The 27,065-nt window shown below is 49.3% G+C and overlaps 1 protein-coding gene across 3 annotated transcripts in view; it reads right to left on the bottom strand.

The window, feature by feature from the left end:
* The window catches only part of PLXNB2 (plexin B2), a 775,326-nt gene that overhangs the window by 76,778 nt on the left and 671,483 nt on the right, over positions 1 to 27,065 (bottom strand). For all 3 annotated transcript variants that reach the window (XM_069627846.1, XM_069627845.1, XM_069627847.1), the window contains 2 exons: positions 9,807 to 9,907; positions 3,632 to 3,861 (listed from right to left, as the gene is read on the bottom strand). In XM_069627846.1, the coding sequence (XP_069483947.1) occupies positions 3,632 to 3,861; positions 9,807 to 9,907 (331 nt within the window). The remainder of the gene's footprint in view (positions 1 to 3,631; positions 3,862 to 9,806; positions 9,908 to 27,065) is intronic.

The raw sequence follows: 27,065 nt of genomic DNA, 5'->3' as shown, positions 1-27,065 counted from the left end.
AGGAACACAACTCCACACACTTCTGCTGGGAGTGGGGTAAACCCCTGATTCAAAGGTACACACATTTCAACTTCCTCCTGCCCTTACAAATACAGGGACTTTATTTGGTAAAATAACCATTTAGCCCCAAATTACTCCTCAAACAAGCAGTAAATAACCCGCTGATGAAATATGTTGCAAAATGACATAATTGCCATGTATTGGAGCTCTCTTAAAAGCAGCGCAAATATCAAAAGTGTTACTATCAATGAAGGCTGATCGTCTTCACACCGACATGCACTGTAAACATGCACGTAGGAAGGAAGTGTGCATTAAGAGAGCAAAGAAAGGGCAAGCTGGGGCTGAAGGATGCACCCTCCAATGAGGCGAACAACCTCCCTCATTGGGAAGCATTGGCGGCTGGTGTGGTAGCCTGCAAAGGACGGTGGGTACCAATTTAGTGCACCAACCCCCTCAATGGGAAACATTGGCAGCTGGTGTGGTAGCCTGCAAAGGACGGTGGGTACCAATTCAGTGCACAGACCCCCTCATTGGGAAGCATTGGCAGCTGGTGTGGTAGCCTGCAAAGGACGGTGGGTACCAATTCAGTGCACAGACCCCCTCAATGGGAAGCATTGGCAGCTGGTGTGGCAGGCTGCGCTAGAGGGGTGGGTACCAATGCAGTGCACCAACCCCCTCAATGGGAAGCATTGGCGGCTGGTGTGGTAGCCTGCAAAGGACGGTGGGTACCAATTCAGTGCACAGACCCCCTCAATGGGAAACATTGGCAGCTGGTGTGGTAGCCTGCAAAGGACGGTGGGTACCAATTCAGTGCACCAACCCCCTCAATGGGAGGCATTGGCAGCTGGTGTGGCAGGCTGCGCTAGAGGGGTGGGTACCAATGCAGTGCACCAACCCTCTCAATGGGAAGTATTGGCAGCTGGTGTGGCAGGCTGCAATAGAGGGGTGGGTACCAATGCAGTGCCCCAGCCGCCTCAATCGGAAGCATTGGCAGCTGGTGTGGCAGGCTGCGCTAGGTGGGTACCAATGCAGTGCACCAACCCCCTCAATGGGAAGCATTGGCAGCTGGTGTGGTAGCCTGCATAGGATGGTGGGTACCAATTCAGTGCACAGACCCCCTCAATGGGAAGCATTGGCGGATGGTGTGGTAGCCTGCAAAGGACGGTGGGTACCATTTCAGTGCACAGACCCCCTCAATGGGAAACATTGGCAGCTGGTGTGGTAGCCTGCAAAGGACGGTGGGTACCAATTCAGTGCACAGACCCCCTCAATGGGTAACATTGGCAGCTGGTGTGGTAGCCTGCAAAGGACGGTGGGTACCAATTCAGTGCACAGATCCCCTCAATGGGAAGCATTGGCAGCTGGTGCGGTAGCCTGCAAAGGACGGTGGGTACCAATTCAGTGCACCAACCCCCTCAATGGGAAGCATTGGCAACTGGTGTGGCAGGCTGCAATAGAGGGGTGGGTACCAATGCAGTGCACCAACCCTCTCAATGGGAAGCATTGGCAGCTGGTGTGGCAGGCTGCGCTAGGTGGGTACCAATGCAGTGCACCAACCCCCTCAATGGGAAGCATTGGCAGCTGGTGTGGTAGCCTGCAAAGGACGGTGGGTACCAATTCAGTGCACAGACCCCCTCAATGGGAAGCATTGGCAGCTGGAGTGGCAGGCTGCAATAGAGGTGTGGGTACCTCAATGCAGTGCACAGACCCCCTTCACTGGGAAGCATTGGCAGCTGGTGTGGCAGGCTGCTCTAGAGGGGTGGGTACCTCAATGCAGTGCACAGACCCCCTTCACTGGGAAGCACTGGCAGCTGGTGTGGCAGGCTACACTAGAGGGGTGGGTACCTCAATGCAGTGCAGACCCCCTTCACTGGGAAGCATTGGCAGCTGGTGTGGCAGGCTGCAATAGAGGGGTGGGTACCAATGCAGTGCACAGACCCCTTCATTGGGAAGCATTGGCAGCTGGTGTGGCAGGCTGCGCTAGGTGGGTACCAATGCAGTGCACCAACCCCCTCAATGGGAAGCATTGGCAGCTGGTGTGGCAGGCTGCGCTAGAGGGGTGGGTACCAATGCAGTGCACCAACCCTCTCAATGGGAAGCATTGGCAGCTGGTGTGGCAGGCTGCAATAGAGGGGTGGGTACCAATGCAGTGCACAGACCCCTTCATTGGGAAGCATTGGCAGCTGGTGTGGCAGGCTGCGCTAGGTGGGTACCAATGCAGTGCACCAACCCCCTCAATGGGAAGCATTGGCAGCTGGTGTGGCAGGCTGCGCTAGAGGGGTGGGTACCAATGCAGTGCACCAACCCTCTCAATGGGAAGCATTGGCAGCTGGTGTGGCAGGCTGCAATAGAGGGGTGGGTACCAATGCAGTGCACAGACCCCTTCATTGGGAAGCATTGTCATCTGGTGTGGCAGGCTGCGCTAGAGGGGTGGGTACCTCAATGCAGTGCACAGACCCCCTTCACTGGGAAGCATTGGCAGCTGGTGTGGCAGGCTGCAATAGAGGGGCGGGTACCAATGCAGTGCACCAACCCTCTCAATGGGAAGCATTGGCAGCTGGTGTGGCAGGCTGCAATAGAGGGGTGGGTACCAATGCAGTGCACAGACCCCTTCATTGGGAAGCATTTGCAGCTGGTTTGGCAGGCTGCGCTAGGTGGGTACCAATGCAGTGCACCAACCCCCTCAATGGGAAGCATTGGCAGCTGGTGTGGCAGGCTGCGCTAGAGGGGTGGGTACCAATGCAGTGCACCAACCCTCTCAATGGGAAGCATTGGCAGCTGGTGTGGCAGGCTGCAATAGAGGGGTGGGTACCAATGCAGTGCACAGACCCCTTCATTGGGAAGCATTGTCATCTGGTGTGGCAGGCTGCGCTAGAGGGGTGGGTACCTCAATGCAGTGCACAGACCCCCTTCACTGGGAAGCATTGGCAGCTGGTGTGGCAGGCTGCAATAAAGGGGTGGGTACCAATGCAGCGCCCCAGCCTCCTCAATGGAAAGCATTGGCAGCTAGTGTGGCAGGCTGCAAAGGAGGGTGGGTACCCAATGCAGTGCACAGACCCCCTTCACTGGGAATCATTGGCAGCTGGTGTGGCAGGCTGCAAAGGAGGGTGGGTACCCAATGCAGTGCACAGACCCCCTTCACTGGGAAGCATTGGCAGCTGGTGTGGCAGGCTGCAAAGGAGGGTGGGTACCCAATGCAGTGCACAGACCCCCTTCACTGGGAAGCACTGGCAGCTGGTGTGGCAGGCTGTGATAGGGCATTGGCCCCCCAATGCAGTGCACTGAACCCTTCATTGAATTATTGGCAGCTGGTGTGGCGGGCTGTTCTCTCACTTTTTGTAGGAATTATACAGCATGACATCAAGCGAGCCCAATATTAATCTGTTTTCTTTTTATATACATGTTCACACACGTGGCTACCATACAAAAGCCACTGATCAATGTATGGCGCACTAAATGTCTGAATGGGGCCACCACATTTTGTTAAGAAGGCCACACCTAAATAAACAACCCCCCTTCAAAGGTCCTAAACATAGTGATGCCGTCACTGTCTGGCCACAGGAAGCCTTGTGCTTGCAAGCCAACGTGCCATCGGCTTCAGTGCAACAAGGAAACGAACGTTCACACTCACAGTTATGAGAAAGGATTTGCTATTAAGCAAGTTGGAAAACTGGGTCAGGGCCTGCTCCACTGTCTGACGCCGAGCCTCCGGGATGTCCAGTTTACCGGTGATCATCACATCGTTTTCCCCATCCTTCGACGGCAAGAAGAAGACCCGGTCCGTGTAGGTTTTGTAGTCCAGGAAGGGGATTCCAGCTTCGTTGACGTCACTGGTCTGATCTTCCATCTCGATCATGAGATCTAAAACAGAGAAGAAGGGTTCACTTTCAGTACAATCATGCCTGCACAGGACGGACGGCTACTGCAAACCAGCGGCAATTAGTAGGTCATGCCAGCATAGCTAGTGTTCATTCAAAATAATGAGGCTCCCTCCACTCGACGAGGTGTTAAATGGCATTCAGTAGGTGACAACTGGTCCAATTCTTCAAAGTCAAAGTGCAAACAAAAGCGTATACCCAGTAAAACAGAGCGCTCTGCATTTCTCGTTAATATTGTTTTAGTAAGTCTTACATTTTTCCATTCTGTCTAAACGTAAATGCAACCTCCAAAATATGACCTGGCTCAATTTGTCATGTACCAACTTTGGCGGGTCAGAAGAGAAGTCGGACACATGGAGGACATGTTACCTTTATTGAAAATTATAAGATAAAAACCTATTTATTTATTTTTACATTTGTAAAGCGCACAAGCCCTCAGGCGCGAGGGCGAAGCCCGGGGGCATAGCAGGCAAAGTACCATTGGGCAGGTTTTTACTTGAAGAGCTGGGTTTTGAGTAATTTGCGTACGTAATGTCCAGTAGGAGACTTCCGCTCTGAAGTTCAGGGAGGGCGATTGGAAAGAGGGAGTGAAGGACAACGGAGGAGGGTGGGATGCAAGGATGAGTCACAAGGGTCAATGGAGGGGGTGGGTGGATGCCTACACAAAGCAGGTCATAGGAGAGTGGTGGGGGCACACATGGGACAATGAGGGTCAAAGGGGAGGGGCGAGGGTACAGAGGGAACATCGCGGGTCAAAGGGGAGGGGGAACACAAGGAACATTGCGGGTCAAAAGGGGGGGTGGAGGCACACAAGGAACATCACGGGTGAAAGGGGAGGGGTGGGGGTGGCCTGGTCTCCCTTTGTTTCCTTTGCAGCGTTCAAGCATGGGGAAAAAGACAACAGTACAACACAGGTTTGAATCCCGATCCCTCACTTAGAAAACTATCTCTGATATGAAGCGCATTATAAAAGAACAATTATAATTATACCAAATGAGCAAAAGGCCAGATGAGTGAAGCTCAAGGCTGTATTTCCCTATAAGAACTCAAGACTGGTTCAAAAACAAAAGCTCAACGTTTGCGGTCCATCAAACTATGGCAGCAAAGTTGCTGAAAGAGAAACCTTTCCTAGCACCCAGTATTTAGCTTTCTTTGGCTTGTATCTGCTTATAATAACATGATTTACATAGGCTGTCATCTAGTAGTTGAGTATTGCAGCTTGTTCTTTCCGAATACAAAAAGGCGGGCAACGGCAGGGGTGTTTCTGTCGTACTATCTCCATCCTATGTGCACAGATAGCCATGGCCATTTACGTCTGTACGCCCTCAGGTTGTTTGTTACCCCCATTGCATGATTATATGAAATGAGGTTTGCAAAGTTAAAACTATTGGAAAAGGACTCAAGTAGCAGGATAGCAAAAAGGAAAACACTGGGCAAACAGAATTCAATTTAAGAATAAGGGCTATGGGTCAGCTGGAGCAAAAATGGTCATCAATCTTTGCACAAGGGAGGTAAATCATGCAGGTAAATGAAGTTAATTTACTAGAGCGATTTAAAGTCTTGGAGGGGTGGAGAAGGTCTTACCTTCAGTGTTTTATTTACCAGGTTTGATTTTTAGTCAATCCAGACAGAATAGAGTTAATTTCAAAGCAGGTCCAAGGGGGTGTTGGAGTTTTGTTTTAGAAGTGGGGGAGGGGAGCCGTCTAACGAGCTAGTGATACATGATGGAGATCTAGCACTTTGGTAGAGTGTTAATTGTACTGATGTGATTGCAGGGGCAGAGTGAGAGCAATACCTCATTATAATGCAGTGATCTGTACAGCGGGTATTCTTTAGTGGCAATGCAAATCTAGCCTAAAGGAAACGAATGCTGTGCATTTAATGAAGCATTACAATTGGCACAGAGGATTTCCTGCATAAAGGAAGCCCTCCACAAGTCATTATGCCACAAATACGTTTGCAGTTTCTGTCTTTATTCACAGAGGGTCTCTGAAAAAATATAGTCTGGTTGTGGTCGCTCTACTGCTCTTTTAGTCAGCCTGTGATATGCGGTCTGATGCAAATGATTGCCCCAGTGAAACAAGCTCATGGGGCAAGACTACTTACTGTCTCACTCAAGTTCTATCCTGGGCTGTCTCTTTGCCCGGGCATGCTCAGACTTTTCATAGGGTGGCAAAGCCAGCGAGAGTGGCAGAATTGCCAAGTCAAACAAAGGAAAGCACCCACCGAATGTTCTGCTCTAGAGAACCTTTTAACTTGTCTTCACAGTAACTTTGACCTCAGCATCGCAGGGCTCCAGTTAGGATCTAAATAACTAACCTGTGGCAAGCAGGCAGGTGCGGGTGTAAATGAGTGGACAGAAAAAAAGATCTGAGGGAGGCAGAGAGAAAAAGCAGAGGAAGTAACAGAGGAGCAAATCGTAAAGCAAGTAGATCGGAAAAGGCAGAATGCTCCAAGGAAAAGAGTGACATATGGAGAAAAGTAGAAAATACAATGAAAGAAGCATGGAAAGAGGAAGGAGGCAAGGAAAGGGCAAGGAAGACCGAAGCCGGAGGAAGGTGTGAACTAAGAAAAAACCTATCTATGGACGGATGGGCTAAGGGGGGGAACCAGAGGGGCCTGCTAAGGGGGTATCCAGAGTGGCGGCCCAAGCGGCAACCAGGAGGGTGGGCCAAGGGGGAGCAGGACAGAGGGGCCAAGGGGGGCACAGATGGATGGACCAAGGGGGTAGGAGAGACGGAAGGGCCAAGGGCGGTGGGGGAGACAGATGGGCTAAGGGCGGTGGGAGAGACGGATGGGCCAAGGGGGTGCGAGAGGAGACGGATGGGCCAAGGGGGTGAAAAGACAGATAGGCCAAGGAAGTGACCAGCTAGCTGGGCCAAAGAGGGTCAGGGGGGACAGACAGCTGGGCCAAAGGGTGATGGGTCAGTTGGAGAACATTTCATACATAAATGAAAATCTACTCTACCTGCGAGTCCACCAGTACTTTTTGCTGTACTCTTGGATTTTTTTACCAGTTCTCCTGAGTGAGTGGGAATCTTTTTCCACACTCACTCATTCTTTTACTCTACCTTTGGCGACCCTTTTTAACCCTTTTTGGAGTCATGCTTTACGTCAACTTTTATGGCATCTACAATTTATTGTTGCAGCACAGCACTTTCTGTGCAGTGTTGCTGGGAGCTCATGAGCTGCCCTTTTTATTATTGTAGCACACAGCACTTTCTGTGCAGTGTTGCTGGGAGCTCATGAGCTGCCCTTTTTATTATTGTAGCACACAGCACTTGCTGTGCAGTGTTGCAGGGAGCTCATGAGCTGCCCTTTTTATTATTGTTGCAGCACAGCACTTTCTGTGCAGTGTTGCTGGGAGCTCATGAGCTGCCCTTTTTATTATTGTAGCACACAGCACTTGCTGTGCAGTGTTGCAGGGAGCTCATGAGCTGCCCTTTTTATTATTGTTGCAGCAAAGCACTTTCTGTGCAGTGTTGCTGGGAGCTCATGAGCTGCCCTTTTTCTTTTCCTTGTGATAAATTACCAAGGACAGAGGGACACTTTTTTACCCTACCTGACTTATTTTGAGGGATCAGCATACCCCACCTTATGGGGAGTGCTGAGGGGACAAAGTATCAATTTTTCCACTTCTCTTGTAACTTTCTAGTTACAGTGGCAAGTTTATCTGGTGGCAGTGGATATTTTTTACTGACTTTTCCTGTCAGAGCTGCGGTAATGGGCACACGGGTCACCACTGACCTGAAATGGCGGCTGTACTTTTTTTTTCTTGCCATCTCATGATGACTTGTCCTTTCTTCAGCCTTCTTCTGCCTACCTGGGTTGGTGGGGGAGGTGGGTCCTGCTAGGTATTTTGTCTTTCGCAGACTTCCTTGTGAAAACCCACCAACGGTCTCTTAGTGCCTTAAAGGTCAGGAAGTGGGGGAGGACACCGAAACTCCTTCGGTCTTTGTCCTGCAGTGTGTCTGCCTGGAACTAGTTCAAACTGGGAGGTTGGCTGTCCTTTGTGAGCAATCCACCCCCTTGCTTGAATGAATGCCTGGGGAATGGGTGGATCCAGCGGTTCCTGCATAAAAGGTAAGGGTCCTGGAGCTGAAACTCGGAGTCGACCACTGGAAAGAAGAATCTGAAGAAGGACGTCTGCAGCCACCTCCAGCAACCACCAGTGCCTGCTGAGTAACCATTGTTGCTCCAACCTCCTCTTCTGCTCGACAGGGACAATCTAGACTGGATGACTTCCTCCCTTTGACTGGTGAGCCTAACCTGCTTCGAGACCAAATGCAATTTGAGCCATTCTACGAAGAGCTGCAACCGTTCTGGGCTGCACTCTCACAATACTCTGGGAACCTGGGCCATTTTGCTGTGCATCATCTCGTGAAGCGTTGTTTCGGCTGGAACCTTGTGGGCATCTGTGTGGGCCTACAGTGACTCTTTCCCGCTCCTAAATGTCTTCTCAACCGAGTCGTAGAATGAGAAACAGAGGGAAGTCTACCATGCAACAACCGTCACTGAACCGAAGCCTGTGTTGAGTCCCAATGAGCCAGTATCGTGAAGATCCTCGGCTCGGTGTCCCATCGCAATAGGGTGATCATCTGCTCACACCAAAAGTTCCTTCTTCAGCCACCCGGCCAAGAAATGCAAGCCGGAGCCTGCTGCCGCTTCACCTTGGGGACCCAGCAGTGACATTGCTTTCTTCTTCACTACGGTACTGTCCCACTCCTAGGTACTTACCTGGGTGCTTGTTCCGTTGTTCTGTGCTCCTCCTGAGCTTCTCGAGACACTTTGGGGTGGATAACCCAACCGTGTTCTCCCTGGCCTTAGGACATCGGTCCTTGGTGCTACAATCCTTCAAGGGGTCTACCTAACGTCCCTGCCTCCTCCGTTTGCCAAGAACTTTACTTACTTGCAACGTAGAAGAATCTTCAGAACATTTTAACTTTCACAGCATCTGCCTTGCTTCGTTCTTCCGCCCACTGGCCTTGGTCCCCCAGTGCCCCATCTGACTCATTTCTAGATAGGGTTGGACTTCCTAAGCCTAGGCTGCTTAAAGGTATTACCATTGTCGATTTGCATTGAATGTTGGTTGATGTGATTTGCTAACATTAAACTACTAAGACTACTTACCTGTGTTCCACCTAAGGTGTACTATTAAAACGGAGTATTGAATGCAAACATTCTACTGTATATATGTATAACTGTTTTACTTATCTAAAGCCTAGTATTGTGTTAAGTGTTGCCTTAGTATATGTAATACATAATCACATGTGTATATAACTACAGTGTATTTCCTTGACAGTGAGTGTGCGCTCAGGTCTTTGCACTTGCCTACAGCTCTCCTCCCTCCTAGACTAAGCCTGGCTGCTCAACCATAGTTACCATACCTTTTGGGTAGTTCAGGCCAAACCTAAGAGTTGGAGCCCTGTACATCCAAGAGTGAGTCTTCTGAAGTCCTACCACAGGTGGACTTTTGTAGAACTCCCCAACAGGGTCAAAGGAGACCATTTGGATGGGTGGATAAAGGGACAATGGATGGATGCATGGAAGTGAAAGGATATGGGCTTGATGGATGATGGATTAGAAAACCGATTGGATGAATTGTGCATGGATGTGGTGGATAAACTCCTTGCTGTGAATAGGTGATGGATGAATGCATTAGACAGAAGATGGAGGGGTGGCCTGAAGGCAAAGGAGACTGAGGTACTGATTAATTGATAGATGGACGGACGGACGGAGGAGAAAGGGGAAATTTAAAAAAGGGGGATGAGAAGGGAAAGAAAAACTCTGGCTCAAATTCTAGGCTGGGTCCATAATGCAGCCTCTGCACACCTCCCTTACCTGCGACTATACAGCTTGTTGAGGCATACTTAAGAGTTCCTGCCCATGGCAGCAAAATCTCATGGGGCGGAGCTGGGCTCATCTTACCTGTGAATTCCTTTTTGCAGCGGTCTCTCACACTTTCCTCCAAACCTTCAAGCTGTGACTTGATTTTTTCATATTCTCTTTCTGCCTGTTGACTCTTCCGTCTTACAAAAACAGAAAAAGAGATTTCGTTTTTTTACAAATGCAAGATATTTACCATTACAAAAAGACAGATTTGCTCTTGTGGAGGAAGAGAAAATATGCAGAGCCGTAACGGCATTTGATCAAATGAGTTATTAGGAGGTAGCAGGTTCAGGGTCAGTCAGGGTTTATTCAGTAGCCAGCCTTAACACAACTGCAACAAATATGTACTTCAATAAGACTACAACAGATACACACGCCTTATACAACTTTCATCGAACAGCACAGAAGTTATCTCACCTCGTTTCCGCCTACCCTACTTATTACATTTATAAATATATGCATTGGTCAATTTCTGCAGTTCTGCACCACTTTAAATAGTAACCCAAATAAATAAGTCAGTTGACTGTGCTGCCTTTGGACCCATGACTTATGGCACTAGAAAGTCTAATACCACCCACAACACCCACATTCATGATCCTAAACTGACGTATAACTACAAAGTCAGTACTGCCCTCCTCTCCCTCAATGAATACACAGCACCCTGCAAGACATCTGACCTGCCTCATGGTCTGCTATTGACTTCCGTTGACTGCAGGAGAGCATTTTAGAAGACTGTGCCGTTTCCTGATGGAATCAAACGCCTCTTGGCATTTGATGGGCCGAGTCTAATGGAAAACTGTTAGGGGAGTTTTCTTTAGTCCACTTGAGTTAAGACTTCATAAACCTATCCCTTCAATGGATTGCTTTTCTCCTGCAGAAGATATTCGTTCCAGCTTTGCTGCTTTGAACATTTTTGACAGGTGGCATAGTGGACCTCGACCCGGCCATCGACCATCGATCTGCTTGTTCGGCGTCTGGTTGTTGGCTCCGGACATGACATCAGGCGCCAAATAAGTAGCGCTGCACTAGGCCCCAATCAAATTTCCTTTTTTCCGTGCGCTAACATGCTGCTTTAGGAACACAGAGCTAGTTGCTGACATTTTCGTGAGAAAATGTAACTTTTTTCAAAATTCCTCGATGCGAGATGTCGGTCGCACGAGTGTCCAGTTTCAAGCAGTGTACCGATTGTGGCACTAAGATGTCCCTAACCGACCCACACGAGTTGTGTCTCTGGTGTCTTGGCACGGGTCACGGGACTGACTGGTGCCCATTGTGCGCCAAGATGCAGCCAAAATCACTTCATGACCGAGCTGCTAAGCTCTCTGTGGGTCGACCGGCCACAAAATCTCTGGCGCGGTCGATGTTTGAGTCGTCGAAGGCCAAAATCGAGGGACATATCCATGAAAAACACTGGCAGAAGAAGAAAAGTTCGCACTCGAGGGAGCCACTCTTCCTCGTCTTCGTCCCGAAAAAAGAAAAGGTGCCACCGCCATCGTCGGGACTCCGAGTCATCAACGGAAAGAGGGAAGCAGTCAGCGGGGCCTACCACCCGCCAAGAGGTGGATGAATTTAAGTCCTCAATGCTTGAAATGTTCAAGCAGCATGCTGCAGTCGGCGCGGCTCCCACACCCACACAGCATGCTTCGGAGCCAAGAGCGGCACTATGTGCACCCAACTCATCTACTGCTCTGGTACAAACTCCGTCCGCACTGATTGACCTTTCGAAGTCAAAAGATGTTGTATGGAAGCCAGATTATCCCTGTGTGTCCATGGACGTCAACGCTTCAGCGTTTTGACCGCGGACGATACCGACATCCACTGTTACGGTGCCAAAGGACAAGCCCTCCACGTCAACAAAGTCTTTACATTACAGCCCCGGACTAAATTTTTCAAGTCCATGACGGGTATATTCGGCGATCACCACAACGATGACCAAGATGTCGACCTGATGTTCTTGGGCTTCGGTGGGGTTTTGAAGACCAGAGTAGACTACAACAACTGGCTCAACATCTCCAAGATGCCAGTGGTCTTGACATGTCACCATACTTAGAGTTTCAACAGACTCCTCCTTATCTCCACAATGTGTCCAAATTTAGGGCCCTGGTGGAAAGGGTCATTGACACCCTGAGTTTACACTTAACAGTGGCAGCCCCTCATAGTTATGACGTCACTGACATCTTAGAAGATGGTCTGTTCTCTGAACGACATATGCCCTTGAACCCAGCCATTGCCGATCCGCTAACAACCCTATGACAAACACCATGTTGCATTCCTCCCACCAATTCCATCATTTCAGGAAGTACAGGCCAGCTAGGGGAGACCCCTTATACCTCTCCTCTCACCCTTCACCATCATCTACGTCCACTCTGCCCCCGGGCAGAGAGGCTAAGAAAGTAGATGCCTTGGTAAAGAAGGTGTTCACGTCAGGCAGTATGGTCCTCAAGGAAACCAATGTGGAAAGCAGTTTTGCCAAATACTCCTTCGGCCTATGGACGGTGCTGGAAAATGCCACGCAGTATGTTTCAGAAGGAGAGATGCGTCAGGGCTTCCTACAGCTAGTGGAGAATGGGAAGGAAGTGACCAAGCAGTCGCTGCGAATGGGCCCGTCTATGGCTTCGGACATAACCTTAAGGAGACAGGCCTATTTAAGTACCTCTGGTTTTCCACCCAACGTCCAAATGAAACTTTTGGACATGCAATTCCAGGGCGATCTTTTTGGCAATAAAGCTGATGATTCCCTGGAAAAAATCAACAAATCTAAACTCGCTGCCAAATCCTTGGGCCTAGCTGCACAGCTGGCCAAACCTGCCTTTAGCTTCGCTTCTAGAGCACAGGGCTACAGGAGATATGCTCCTTGTGGCAAAAGAGTGCAGCTCCCACCGGCCAGGCAAGGGCAGAAGAGTTTCTCGCACTCCGGAAAGGGCATAGGGATTTCTAGATGCCAACAGGCAGTGGCGGGGGTAACCCAGTCTCCGAAGCCGCTTTGATTTCTCCTCTCACAGCACACCGGTTGGCGGACGGTTGACAGAGCACTTGCTCCAATGGCAGTCAATTACTTCTGATGCCTGGGCTTTACAGCTCATTCAATGGGGTTATTGTCTGTCCAAAACCACTGGACAGACCACCCCCCAATCCAACCAGGACAGGAGCTCCAGGAAGAATTGAGAGCACTGTTTCTGAAGGGTGCTGCGGAAGAAGTTCCTCCTGAACAGAGAGGATCCTGGTATTTCCTGGTGCCCAAGAAAGGAGGAGGTCACCGTCCCATTCTGGACCTCAGGGCCTTGAACAAGTTCTTGAGGAAAGAAATTTAGGATGGTGACGTTGAGAAAAATTCTCCACGTTCTCGAATTTCAGGACTGGTTGGCGTCCATAGACCTACAGGATGCCTATTTCCAAGTGCCAATACATCAAAAGCACAGGAAGATCCTAAGGTTCACCGTAGGAGACACGCACTTTCAGTTCAAGTGCTTTCCTTTGGTTTTACCTCCGCCCCAAGGGTCTTCACCAAGCTCATGGCGGTAGTTGCAGCCCACCTCAGGAGATCCGGAGTCCACGTATTCCCATACCTGGACGACTGGTTAATCCGAGGGAAGTCTGTAGAGCAGGCCTTGTCCCATCTCCAGGACACCTATTCACTGCTGCACAGGCTGGGCTTTTCCCTAAATTTAAAGAAGTCCCAGAGGGGGGTGCTGTTGAGCAGCCATGAAGATGGCCACCTAACCCTGGAGCTCCGGCCCCATAACATCCTTACTCTTAATAAATCTTCTCAGATCCACTTCCTGAACATTTTAAAGCTTTCCGAGGGTGTCGGAACGAACACTGCGCCTGCAGACCATTTTAGGTGCGGAGGCGAGGAGTATCTGAGGCACTCTGGGTTCCCAGGTGCTGTACCCCCGCTACATGCTGTGCGACCCGCAAGGTCTGCTGCTTGGCCTCCCCTTTGGCTCTGGCTGCCGCCTAGCTCCATTCGGCAGATGTGGTTCGCGTGGTGCCTGTGGACCGCAATCCCTCAACTACTTGAATCCTGTTTTGGACCCTGCTGGTGGTGGCGGCCCTGTGGCGGTGTGAGACAGAACAGAGAGCCATGGATGCCTGCCCCCGATGCATCAGAGCTGGCCTAGACCTGGCACGCTGGGGGAGCACTATGGCATCCGGGTAGCAGTGGATTTGTTGTGTCCATCCCACACAATCCGACACAATAATATTTAATAGCTGCTCAGAGGATAATGGGGGGCCATCTTGCACTTCTGGAGCAGCGCTGCCACTGGGCGTCGCACGCAGACTGCCACCTAACAGTCGAGGACTGGCTCCCTGACCTTGGCCCGTGGTGTGGAGGGCTCCCTGCGATTGCGGCCTGCCCTACAGGGTCTGCCAGGCGCTGGGGGCTCTGAAGGTGGTGCTTTTGGCTCCAGAAAGGATTGGATGTCGGAGCCGGCTGCGGGACATTTCATTTTTACAAACCACTTACTGTGGGAATCGGGCTTGGTGATCTAGGCACATGCAGGAGCCTGCCTGCGCGTCGCTCCTTGAATGGAGCCCTCCAACGGTGTTTATCAACAATATTGGCCTATACTACATATTGATCAGCAAGATCCTATCTGTGATCAGGGTTTCTGCACTGGAAACCCTGACTCCGGAGCGCTGCTGTCCTTTTCCTGCTCCTGCACCGCCTGCTGCACCCTGGGGTGTGACTTGTCCTGCGCGCCGGGGCCCTGCTGTCCGTAAACCAGGCCTGGGGGGACCCTGCTGCCTATACTGCATACCCATATGCTCACTGGTGCTGTGGCCGCTCCGGTTGGTGGCTGAGGTAGGGCTGCCCATCGCCTCCCTATCCAGTGCTCATAGGACCAGAGCAACTAGACAATAAGATCCACCAGAGGTGAGTGCAAGCTGCCTGCCCCTTCCCTACTCTACTCTACATTGATAGCCCAGCTTGCCCAGTTGTTGCTGTGGGTGCCTTGACTGCACTGGCGGTGGAAAAACCAGCTGTTTTGGCGCCGTCCCATGGCAAGGCGGATACAGCTGATCATCCGGAAGTGGTGTGGGACAACTTTGAACTGGCTTGTGTTTTGATGAGGCGGGGGCTGCCCTCTGTTTGTTGGGACAACCAGGCAACGTGGATCCGTTAGAGGTGAGTGGAGATGGTATGCCGTCATTATCTAACATTTGACAACCCAAATTGCTCATCCAGGGCTGGGGACCTCTGTGCTACGTCGACAGCTTTGACACTGTCCCATGACAAGCCTGATCAGGCTACATGCCCAGAAGTGGTGGAGAGTACGAAATGTTTGCCTGGCTTGTGGTCTCAGGGGTGGAAAGGTGGTCGGAGGGGCTCTCAAATACTGAAGGGCCCCTGCACCCGGCAAAATCTTGCGACCCCTTGCATACGGGGTGCACTCTGACTAACCACCCTTGAAGATTGGACACTTTGGGCAGGGAGACATTTGGCATAAGTCCCATTTTATTTGGCTTAAGTCCCAGCCAACACAATACTCGGTTGTAAGAAGGTGCCTTGGGGTCGCCCCGCTACACTGCGTCAACTAAAGGGGTGTACGTAGCCGCTATCCTTTTGATGTACCGGTGAACATATTGGTAGGTTGACCCTATACTGGGTGATAACTGTGGCGATACTGCATTGACTTGGATCCTCGCATCAGACCGCACTGAAGAGCTCTCTGCAATCTATTCTTCTGAAACGTTCCCTACTGCGGCCCTACGAAGAGGCATCATGACAAAGGGCTCCCAGGGAAAGAAAAAGGGCCCCATGGTCTCATACACGAGCACCCCTGCCAGAGCCCCAGGAACTAATGACCTGACACCTGGGGATGAGCAACCTTCAGCCTCCGAATTTGCAAGGGACAACCACTTACTGGCCGCCATGCAGAGAGGATTCATGGTGGTTAACATGAAACTAGACATCGTCTCCATGATAGCGTCCCCAAAATCCAAGTTAGAGAAGGAGGGCACACGCACAACTGAAGCTGAAACGAGGATTGGCGAAAAGGAGGATAATGTTGTCAAACACGATCGAGATATAACTCGACTACAGCAGGAGATGAACAAGTTCTGCAATAAATGTGAGGACTTGGAATTGCGCTAACGGTGCAACAATATACGCATCATCGGGATCCCGGAGGCAGCCTGTAAAGGCCCAATGGAACAATTTGTGGAAAACCAACTGAAATAAATGGTGGACTCCTCGCAGTTCTCCCAGCACTTCCTGGTGGAGAGGGCGCATCGCGTGTTAGCTCCTGTCGACAAGCCAGGTGCTCCTCCCTCAAACAACCCTGGTTAGGCTTCTTAATTATCGAGACAGGGATCTCATCCTCCGACTAGCCAGTGAGAAAGGAGCCCTTCGAAATGAATCTGCTGACATACACATTTACCCTGATTTCTCTGCCAATGTCCAAGCTCAGCGCAAGTCATATGAGGCCGTTAAAAACTGCTACGCATGAGACAAGTCCCATACGCCCTTCTGCACCCGGCAAAACTGTCCATTCAGCATGGTGGGCGCGCCCACTTCTTTGAGAATCCTGCAGAGGCAACAGACTACATTGAGGCCTCCATCTCCTTACCGCTCCCAAATCGAGACAGGGATGGCGGAGGCGGCCCCCACCGGTGCAACAATGAACCAGACATCATGAAAAACAGCTGATCAATATACCTGGCGCTGTGTCCTCTGTCTACTGAATGTGGATATGTAATTGGGGCTGGTTGCAGGGACGCGGCCGTCTGAAGTGTTCTGTTTCCTGCTCACGGTGTCCCCCATGAAACGTTCAAGTGTGTTTCTTGGGGCAAGGGATTTCATCATCAAGTTGGTAGTGATGATGTGGGTAGAGGAAGGAAGTTGTGTCAAGTTGGGGATATGACACGTTAGTTACCGGTTGTTTTAGACGTATTTTTGTTTGTACTATGTTAATGATAAAGGATATTTGTACCGTGCACTATCACCACTGGAGTGGTCCCATGGTGCTCTAGCGGCTCTGAAAAGTGAGGGGTGGGATGTGAGTTAGTGGGAATAAGCTGGAAAAGTGCAAGAGAGCGGTGATGTGCTGTTGGCGGCCTCGGCCCAGAAGTCCGTTGGCTGGGCTTGGGGTGTTTTACGGTCGGTATCCGTCGTGTGCTGTTGTGGAGGTCTATGTGTGGTTTGTTTGTTGTTGCAGTTTAGTGAAGTTTGTGCGGATTGTTGTGTTGTAGGTTTGTGGTTTTGTTTGGTTAGAGTTTGAGAGGTGGATGCAGAGGGGTGAAATTGTTAGTGGCTTGGTTAATTAGCCGGGAAGCAAGGTGCTAAAACTTCAATTTTCTCCTTTGGTGGGCTGCGTGAGCATCTCTGCGTCTCGGTCGAGATCTGGAGCTGTCCAACACTTGCATTTCCTTTCCCACATGGCATCCACTCACATTCGTAACCATGCCCAAGTTTTGGCACTGGTTGCTTCCATGGCACGTGGCAGTTAATTCGCAACTATCTTCGGTCAATGCCCCTGCCAATATCTACAACTTTGAGTGTGGCAAGTGCTGACGTTCATGCACCTCTATACAGTTATGAGCTCTAGTAGTAATTATGGAGCGGGTGAGGTTGTTTGCTGGAAGCTGGCTTGGGATGCTGATTCGGTTTTTATTGGTGTCGCTTGTGTCCTATTTGACTTAGTGTCGTCTCTCTTGTTGTAGTAAGAGTTTCTTTATTCGGTTCTAGGTGTTGTCACTGTTGTCCTAGATTTGTCATCCTTTTCTTAATGTTACCCATTCAGTAGTTTAGTTTTTCAGCTTGAATCTGTGATGTTGAAGAATCAGGTTTTTAGTAATTTTCTGAATTGTAGGTGGTTTTTGGTGTTTCTCATTTCTTTCGGGATGTTGTTCTTAAGGTATGATTTTTGTTCCAGACAGATTTTGTTACTGGATCTGAGAAGTCTTGTTGGCTTGTAGATTGTTAATTTCTTTTGTAGGAATTCAGCTCCTTGTCTGCTGATTGCCCTGTGTATTATGCACATTGTTTTGAAGGTGATGCGATGTTTGACTGGGAGCCAATGCAGTGTTTTTAGGGCTGGAGTGATGTGGTCTCTTCTGGATAGTTTGAGTAGTCGTCTTGCTGCTGTATTTTGGATCCGTTGTAGTTTCTTCAGGTGGTATTCCGAGATAGAGGATATTTACATAGTCGATTCTTGACATTGTGAGGGCGACGACCATGAGTGTTTTGTGGCTAAGGAGAGGAAAGTTAAGATTCTTCTTGCCTTGTGAAGGAGGAAGAAGCATTTCTTGATTATTGCATTTATTTGTGGTTCTAAGGTTAGGGTGTTGTCCATCAGGACTCCCAGATTTCTTACTACTCTAGATGGTGTTGGTGTGGTTCCCATTTCCGTTGGCCATGGAATATAGGTGTTGTTCTCAATTGGCAAATTGGAAAATCAGTGCAGGCTTCTCCTCGACTACACAATGCAGTTGTTTCCTAAGTTCATCTTCATTGACCTGGGCCCTTATTCAATAACAATGTGACGCTATAGATCAGAAAATGTTATTCATGTCATGGAATATACATGGTCTTAATCACCCCATTAAGTCACGCAGGGTTGTAGCATACATAATCGTCAAGCCCCAAAGGTAGAGATGCTTCAATAGAGACACGCCCAAGGGAAAACTAATGAAGGGTTTGATGCTAGTTGGGGGCCACAGAGAAGTTACACACATTACTCCTCGCAATCTAGAGCCGTGATGACACTTGCACATCGCTCTATACCTTTACAGGAGTCCAAACGCTGTATAGATTCACTGGGGAGATATGTGATACTGTGTGAACATTTATGGCCCTAATATAGATGATCCTGAGTTCTGTGGCCATATCATGGGCATCCTAACAAGGGGAGCCAGCACACGTATCATTTGGGGAGGAGACTAATTTTACCCTGGACTGTGTGCTGGATCGATCCAGGACGACTCAGCGTGCTCTTACGGATGCTGGTCGCACAGTGTTGCAAGTCATGCAGCACTTTGAATTAGTGGATGCTCGGAGAGACCGCAACCCTGGAACACGGGAATACACTTATTACTCGTTGGTACATGATGCTCACTCCAGGATCAACTACTGGCTGACCTCGGCCACATTAATGCCACAAATACATGACTGTAGGATTCTCCCCCAAACATTTTCGGATCACTCTCCCATTATACTGTGTGGTGGGATGGATCACCCGCTCATCGGCCCCCATGGCGCATGTCCCCAACATGTCTACTAGACCAAGTTTTTCGTGATACGCTTAATAAGGGAGTGCCAGATTTCTTCCACAGAAATGAAGGTTCGGTGCATTATCATCACATAGTGTGGGAGGCTTTTAAGGTATGGTTTAGGAGTAGGCGATATCCATATCCTCAGGCAGCCACAGGGAGACACGCCGGGAACTGGGTAATTTGGGATTGGCTCTGAGGAAACTGGACAATGAATACAGGGACACACAGGACCAAGCACATTTAGGACTCATTAATGGAAACCTGTCAAAGTTCAAGGAACTGGCAGATAGGGAGGTTAAATTGATGTATTTACCCATTCAGGCGAGGAGATGCGGGAGGCGGATAGACCAGGTTGGTTCCTTGCAAACGCTGTTCGATCTGGATGGGGGGGACACAACACATCACAAGTATTAAGGGGCCCTCTGGGATTCTTCATACTGCTCTGGAGGCTACTGATGACTAATTCAGACAGTACTACGAATCCACTGTACTAAAACAGAGTTGGAGACATATCTGGCGGAGATACCTCTTCCGGTGGTGTCGCAGGAAGCGCAGTTAGCACTTAACCAACCATTGACTTCGGATGAGATAATAGAGGCCATCAAGTCACTCGCGTCCGGGAAGGCCCCTGGCGCTGACGGCTTAGGCATCGAGTTTTATAAAGAATTTTGTGAAATCCATGCCCCCAAACTGCTGCAATTATGGGAGGAGTCTCTCCAACTTGGTCTATTACCCCCTTCTTTTTCAGAAGCAGTGATCACGATAGACCTGCCACAGAGATGGCTTCATATAGGCCTCTTTCCCTGATTAATTCCGACACAAAAATCTTTGCTAAACTGCTGTCCACTCGCCTCCTCCCCTGCATGTCGCACCTAAAACACCCGGATCAATCTGGGTTCATCCCTGGACGCTCAACTTCATTCAACCTGCGCAGGGTCTTCATTATGATGTCCCAAATTGATCCAAAAGCACAGGCGGTCGCTGCCTCGTTTGATGCCGAAAAGGCTTTTGACTGTCTCTTGGCAGTTTTTATTCACAACTCTAAAGCAGATGGGCTTGGGGATGGCTTTTCTCAGTTTGTCTGACTGTTACATGCTTTCCCTGCTGCCAGGGTCCGTACTGGAGGTGTGCTGTCGTATTTATTCCTCCTAGGACGCGGCACAAGACAGGGATGCCCACTGTACCCTCTGTTTGCACTCACGAATGAGCCGCTCGCGTGCATAATGCGACTCAAACATATACACTGCAGCCTGAACATGCAAGTTCCGCCACAGATAATCTTTCTCTGTGCTGATGACACACTCCTTTATATACATAACCCAGCCCTAAATCTAGTTCCATTGGTGGAAGAGGTACGTAGGTTCTCAGTCTATTGAGGATACTGCATTAACAAATCCAAATCAGAACTGTTTCCGTTGACCGAGATAACTTGCGCCCGACAGACCTGGCTGGGTTTGGATTGGTGCCCGATAAATTTAAATATTTGCGCATAGCGGTATCTCCAACACATGGCAGAAAATCATGAGATATACTTGCTGACACTAGCGGACACTAGCGGATGAACTGGCTCTCTGGGCTAGAATCCCTATTTCCCTGTACGGCAGGCTTTCAATACTCAAGATGATTGTGGTCCCTAAACAATTGTACCGTGTACTGTGTCAGGTTACAGTCCCTGGTGGTTGGTTTTGTGTGGCATACTCGGGCCTCACGGATGAGCTGGGAGGGCTCGACCGGAACCTATGAACAGGGTGGCCTCCAACCCCCTGATTTCGAGGTATACTACGAGGTATTGCAGGCACAATTTTCCAGGTACTAGTACTCCACACTGGAAAATCCGGTCTGATACACATGGCCTTAGAGAGCTACAGCGCTTCGCACTCAGATCTGAGCAATGTTGTTATTGCCAACAAACATGCGGACACCTGCACATTTGACCCTGTCCGCACAACGAAGTAGGGGGTAGCCACTCCCTGGGCTAGATGCATGGGCTTGATTGTTTAAAAAGCTTGGAGTTGCTACCCCCTAATTCGGTGCACTCCCGCTGTGGAATTATCCGGGCCTTCCGTCAACATATGACAGATATTCAGAAGGCGTGTGACCCTGATGGAACACTTATTTCCACAATCTCTTCCCTAATGGTTCCTTTGTCACGTATCCACACTTTTCAGAAAAACTGCCCAAAAACCCAACCCGAACACTACAGTATTATAGGATGAGAGCGGCCAGTGGGAAACTATGGCCGTCTTTCCCTATGGAGCCCATTGAATGTGAATTATTGGCGATAGTGGTTTAAGGCAGATACCCACCAGGGTTGGTGTCCAGATTATATAAGACATGCCAAGGCACCCAGGGAGTTAGGACAAAGTGGGAACTGGATTTAAATAGCCCGACAGACAATGAGAGGTGGCCTCGTTGGGGCAGGTTTACGAAGGAGGTCTTTCCGAATGCAAGGTATAGATTAATACAATTCAAGATACTCAACTGCATGCATTGCACTCCCAAGCGTGTTGATCGCGCAGTTTTGGCAACTGGTCGCAGATGGCTTGCATGAATTCATTGAAATACCCCCGGGCTCTTGCACCCAAAATATTTGTTTAGCTACATTGGGAAAATGTCAATTAAGATACGTTGCCTCTTCAACTTGGGATGTCCGATTGCCAAGAAATGTATACTGAATTGTTGGAAATCAAAATTCGCCCCGGACATTAATGTATGGGTGAAAGAACTGATCTATGCAAACGAGAATGAGGAAAGATATCTCCTTCATAGTACCCAGCTGCAGACCCAAGGACATATGGCGTCCCTTCCGAGAGTACCTACAAGGACAAGGTCAAATCCGTAGATATGTCACGAGCTGTACCCACTTATTTCATGTTTGGTCTACACCATCTGCTTACGTGTTTAAAATGCTCGAAATTTATGATGATATTCTTGTATGCTTCTGTGTTTCTAAGGATGTAAGTCTTTTACTGCACAAAATAAAATCCCAGATGACACCAGTCCAAAGCCTCCAATTTATTCGAGCAGCCCTAAATACCAGAGTAGGAAAGGCCTCCCCTCCAGAGGAGAGAGTACTCGGCTTGACGCAGATGCATACTTGCCAACCCTACCGATTTAGGCGGTAGGATACCGCTTTTTAAGCAGTCTTACCGCCTACCGATTTATTGGCAACAAATACTGATTTTTAAAAAAAACATTTTTTTGGCCACGCCAGCTCGGTGGAGTCTTTCAAGGGCTCCCCCGAGCTGGCGTAGCGGGAGAAGGCGCAGAATGCAGGCTTTTGATGTAAAAAGGTGCCCATGGCAGCGGGATAAATGCGCCCCTCCACCGCGGGTGCCTTTTACAAAAGGTGCCATTAGCCCCTCCACCACGCCAGCTCGGGGGAGTCTTTCACAGGCTCCCCCGAGCTGGCATGGTGGCAGAAGGCATAGCAGGTGCCTCATTGTCATTTAATTCACCCGCGGCGGCGGGCTCATTCAATGACAATGGGCTGTGGATGCCTCCTCGCCTGACTATTTTTGAAAAATTTAGATTCCTACAGATTGTTGGTCACAGAATGTTGGCATGTATGCAGATGGTGCATTTATTCCGGAACAATGTCACCCTACCAGCGGTTTCCTTCTTCCGCCTTCTAGGTCTCATGACCTCCTGCATTTTTCTGGTGCCAGAGGCCAAGCTGCGCATGAGATCCCTGCAATGGTTTCTGAGAGATCAGTGGTCTCGTTACTTCAGAACTCTTTCTGATCACTTCAAAGTGGCCGCTACGGTGGTCAAAAACCTGTCCTGGTGGGTGGACCGCAGCTGTCTTTTGGCAGGAGAACCCTTCTGGCCTCCTTGGCCTCAGACCCGAGTCGTCACAAATGCGTCCTTGAAGGGTTGGGGCGCTCACTGCGAGGATTTGCAGGCGAGCGGCCTCTGGTCAGCAACAAAAGCCAGGTGGCACATCAACAGGCTAGAATTATGTGCTATCAGGCTAGCCCTGAAAGCATTTGTCCCATCTCTGCAGGTGAAACATGTCCTCGTTCTGACGGACAACACAGTGGCGATGGACTAGCTCAACAAGCAAGGTGGAGCGCACTCCCGCCCACTCTGCACGGAGGCGATCATGCTTTAGTTCTGGTTGTTGGAGAACAAGATCTCGGTTGATCTGGCAGGCAAAGAGAACAACTTGGTGGATGCTCTGAGCAGGCAGAGCATGGTCTCACACGAGTAGGAAGTGTGCCAGGAAGTCCAAGAGGAGGTATTCCGTCTCTGGGGTACCCCAGCAGTGGATCTGTTCGCAACGGAGTCCAAGAGGAAATGCAAACTGTTCTGCTTGAGGGAATTGCCTCAACCGGTGCACTGGGGGCAGTGAGGGCGCGCTTCTGGTGGATTGGACCTTCCCTCTCCAATTCCTGACATTCCATGGGTTCTCCGGAAGTTAAAGAGATTTCAATCTTGATCGCCCCAGACTGGGCGAGGATAACGTGGTACTCCGACCTCTTGGATCTGTCCGCCTCACTGGTTGGCTCGGCGACCGGATCTCTTAACCCAGTCGGAAGGCCGGATACTCCATCCGACTCTGGAATCCCTCACCCTACCTGCGTGGCTCTTGTGAGGATGAGATATGACTGGACCTCTCTCTGAGGAAGTACTTTAGGTGTTGCTGGCTGCACCCAGACCATCTACAAGATCTTTATACGCATAGAGAAGATATGAGGCGTGGTGCAGCGAGATTGACCCCCATCTCTTGCCCCACCACTGCAGTGATGGAGTTTCTGCTGTCACTGGCCTCTGCAGGCCTCAGGTTACCACACTCAAAGGATATTTGGCGACCTTGTCTGTATTTAAAAGATACCAGGATCAAGGTTAATTTTTCACGATCCTGGTAATGCCACAATTCCTGAAAGGCCTTGTAAATAAGTTTACGCCAACTCCCTTTGTTGGGCCAGATTGGGATCTTAATCTGGTCCTTCCATTTCTGATGCAGCTCCTTTTGCACCTATGCACTCTTGCCCATTGCGGCTTCTCTCATTGAAAACAGCCTTCTTGGTGGTTATCACATCCGCTAGGTGGGTGAGTGAACTACAGGCCTTGTGCTGTAGGCCACCCTGCTTATGTTTTTTCGGGAAAATGTTTCACTCAGGGTAAGGCCTGGTTTCCTTCCCACGGTCATGTCAGAATTTCACTTGTCACATTCGATCAACCTCCTGTCTTCTATCCTCCTCCTCACCTTCTAAACAGGAGGAACGATTCCATCGGCTTGACTCTAAGAGTGCACTGAGTTACTATGTTGGCAGAACAGCTGATTTTAGGAGAGCTGACCAGCTCTTTGTGGCTTTTTCCTTAGCCCTAAGGGCTTGCCCATAACAAAGCAGACTTTATCCCATTGGATAATTCACTGCATAGAGGAGTGTTACCAGACCGCTGGGAAAGAATTACCAGCAGGCATCAGGGCTCATTCCACAAGGGGGGTGTCCGCATCCACCGCATTGCAGAGGGGAGTCCCTGTCCTGGAGAATTGTTGCGCTGCGACATGGTCGTCTTTGCATACCTTCGCAAAGCACTAGAGCCTGGATGTGGCTCGCACTTCCAATGCACGTTTTGGCAGAGCAGTTCTGCATAATCTCTTTGCTTAACCTTCTGCCCGCCTCCAAAATTACTGCTTTGGGAGTCTATGAAATAAGAAATCTGCGGGAGAAAAGCAATCTGTTAGGCAAGATTGTATGCAGCACCCTGTGGGAGACTGCATCAGCCTTGTCCTCTTGGCAATAGTTAACCCAACCTTTGGTATAAGTATGCACTACACAAGTTTGTAGAGTGACTGAGAAGCCAGGCTCATCTCAAGTTGGGTCAATGCGAGCTCTAGGGTTGAAACAGTTTCACAGTGACAAGTATCCAAATACAACTTATACTCAAGGTTTCTTGATTAAACAATTATTTAACAGTCAGTTTGAATAAGCCTTCTTTAGAAGGGAGCAAATATGTAACACTTAAATATACTTCAGAAATACACAGTCTCAGTTTCAATAATTCGGCAGATACCCATTTGAGATTGCACACAGACACTTCCTACACCATGAGGTGACTTAAGTAACTAGTACACTGTGTAAATTGATATATCACTGGTACATTTACAGCAATACTGAGCTGTTTGAGAAGCTTGTTAACCATTGTTTATCCCTCAAAAGGTTTGAGGGATAAACAATGGTTAACAAGCTTCTCAAACAGGTAACCACTTTTAACCCCCCCCCCCCAATGCAATGTAAATGAACCCTTTCCTAGCTACACAAGTAAAGAATGTGTGACTTTTGGAGGTGCAGATCAAAACACAGTCGGATTTTAGCAGAGTCTATCGGGGAGCCAGCACAGCCAATGTCAATTGAGCAAAGTCTAGGGGAGATGAGTCTTCTTGAAGGTAAGTAAAAAGTCTTGCACAATGTTAGAGACTTTTTGTTGAAAGGAAATCACTGTAGGGACACAAGCTGGGAGGCTTGTGACGGGCAAAGCTGCAAGCAACTCTGCAAAAAGTAACAAAGGCAAGTCTGAACTGAGAGCTAGCAAGTTACACAGCATGAGGCAAGTACCCCTTAGTTTACAGTACCTTAAATCTGAAGAAATTGGTTCTAGCTGGCTTCTGTTCCTGTTGTAGTGTGGCAGGTCCTGTTGTCCCTGGGCCTCAGTCAAGGGAACAAGAGGGAGGACGTCTGCGGACTCCAGCACTATCATTTTAAGGTCGGCGGCAGCAATTGCCAATTTTCAGATCAGTGGCATATCATGGTTTCAGCTTCTCGTGAATAGCACCACTACTTGGACACTTGGTGGACTTTCCTTGCTTCCGGGGTCCAGCACTCTGTTGAGTTGGCTCAGACTTGGTTAGTCCTGCTTCATGGGAGCTCGGAGGATCTGCCTGGAGCTCGGGTCCGACGTAACATGGATACACTCGATTCTGGTGTTCCTCTCCTGGGCACTCGGTTACTGCAGCAGCAAATGGAAGTACAGCCAGCTTCAAGAGGATTTCTAGATGAGTTTGTCTTGGGGTGGATTGGTCCCATCAACCCAAGGGGAGAAGTCGTCCTTTGCTGGACTTCCTGAGGTGAATTCAGAGCTTCAGCACTTCAGTATGGCTTTACCGGGCAAACCAACGGTCCAGGCGTTGAGGCAGGCGTCTCTTCGAAGTCTTCTTCGGATTCCTTCGTGCAGTGGTTGACTTTGCCTTCCAAGCAAAAGACCTTGCCTTTTATGTAGGTTTCTCCCATTCATTAGCAGTCTAGCTGTCAATCACACATTAGGGTGGCTGTCCTCCAAGGACAGCCAGCCAATCGCCTTTGGGTGCATTCCTGAACCCATGGAGACTAAGCACAGGGAGTTTTGGGAATCTCACTCATTTCCTGCCCTGCCAGGCACGCTGGAGCCAGAGGCGGGCTTCACCAGTGAATCCCACCAAAGACAAAAACAAACAATGGGCCTTAACCTGATTTGGTGCTCAGAGTAAATCTCAAGAAGGACCTTTACAACAAGAAATGGTGAAAAAAGAAGACTGTCGCCATTTTGACAAAATGGGCACCCATGTGTGCTTTCCTGCAGCTGGAATTGCAGCCCGCGGTAGAAGCACTCAATGGTAGTAAAAAGTAAACCACTGCCGCTAGCCATTAATTGTATAAAGGGTAGCAAAAAAATGTAAAAATGTTACATGAGAAACTAGACAAAGGAGATACTAAGTTACCCCTCCAGCACCAAGATAGTGTTTTCCTGGGTCTAGAAAGTTACAAAATGTAAGCAAAATCAATTTCACTTCACTGCTCTTGGAAACAGAAGTTTAACCAAGAGAAGGTATTTAAACCATTTGGAAATCTGGAAGACTTCCCTGTGCCACTGCACTGAAGGTGCTGTGCGTCACAATGTAAAAAGACTGTCTATGGAGTTTGTCAAACTCCAAAACCAAAAGAGAAACAGAGTTCAAATTAAACAACAATGCACGAGAGAGTGGGAAAAAGGTCCTCCTATCTCCAAGATAAAAATTAAAAGTCTAACAAAAAGAGCTGCGGGTCTCTAAGGTTGAAGGGAATTAGCACATTTCTGAGAATTCTCCCCAACACA

The sequence above is a fragment of the Ambystoma mexicanum genome, chromosome 12 (genome assembly GCF_040938575.1).
Source record: "Ambystoma mexicanum isolate Mex_15411 chromosome 12, UKY_AmexF1_1, whole genome shotgun sequence".
Lineage (NCBI taxonomy): Eukaryota > Metazoa > Chordata > Amphibia > Caudata > Ambystomatidae > Ambystoma > Ambystoma mexicanum.
The sequence above is the reverse complement of the archived record's forward strand: the minus strand, read 5'-3'. Positions and strand labels throughout refer to the sequence as shown.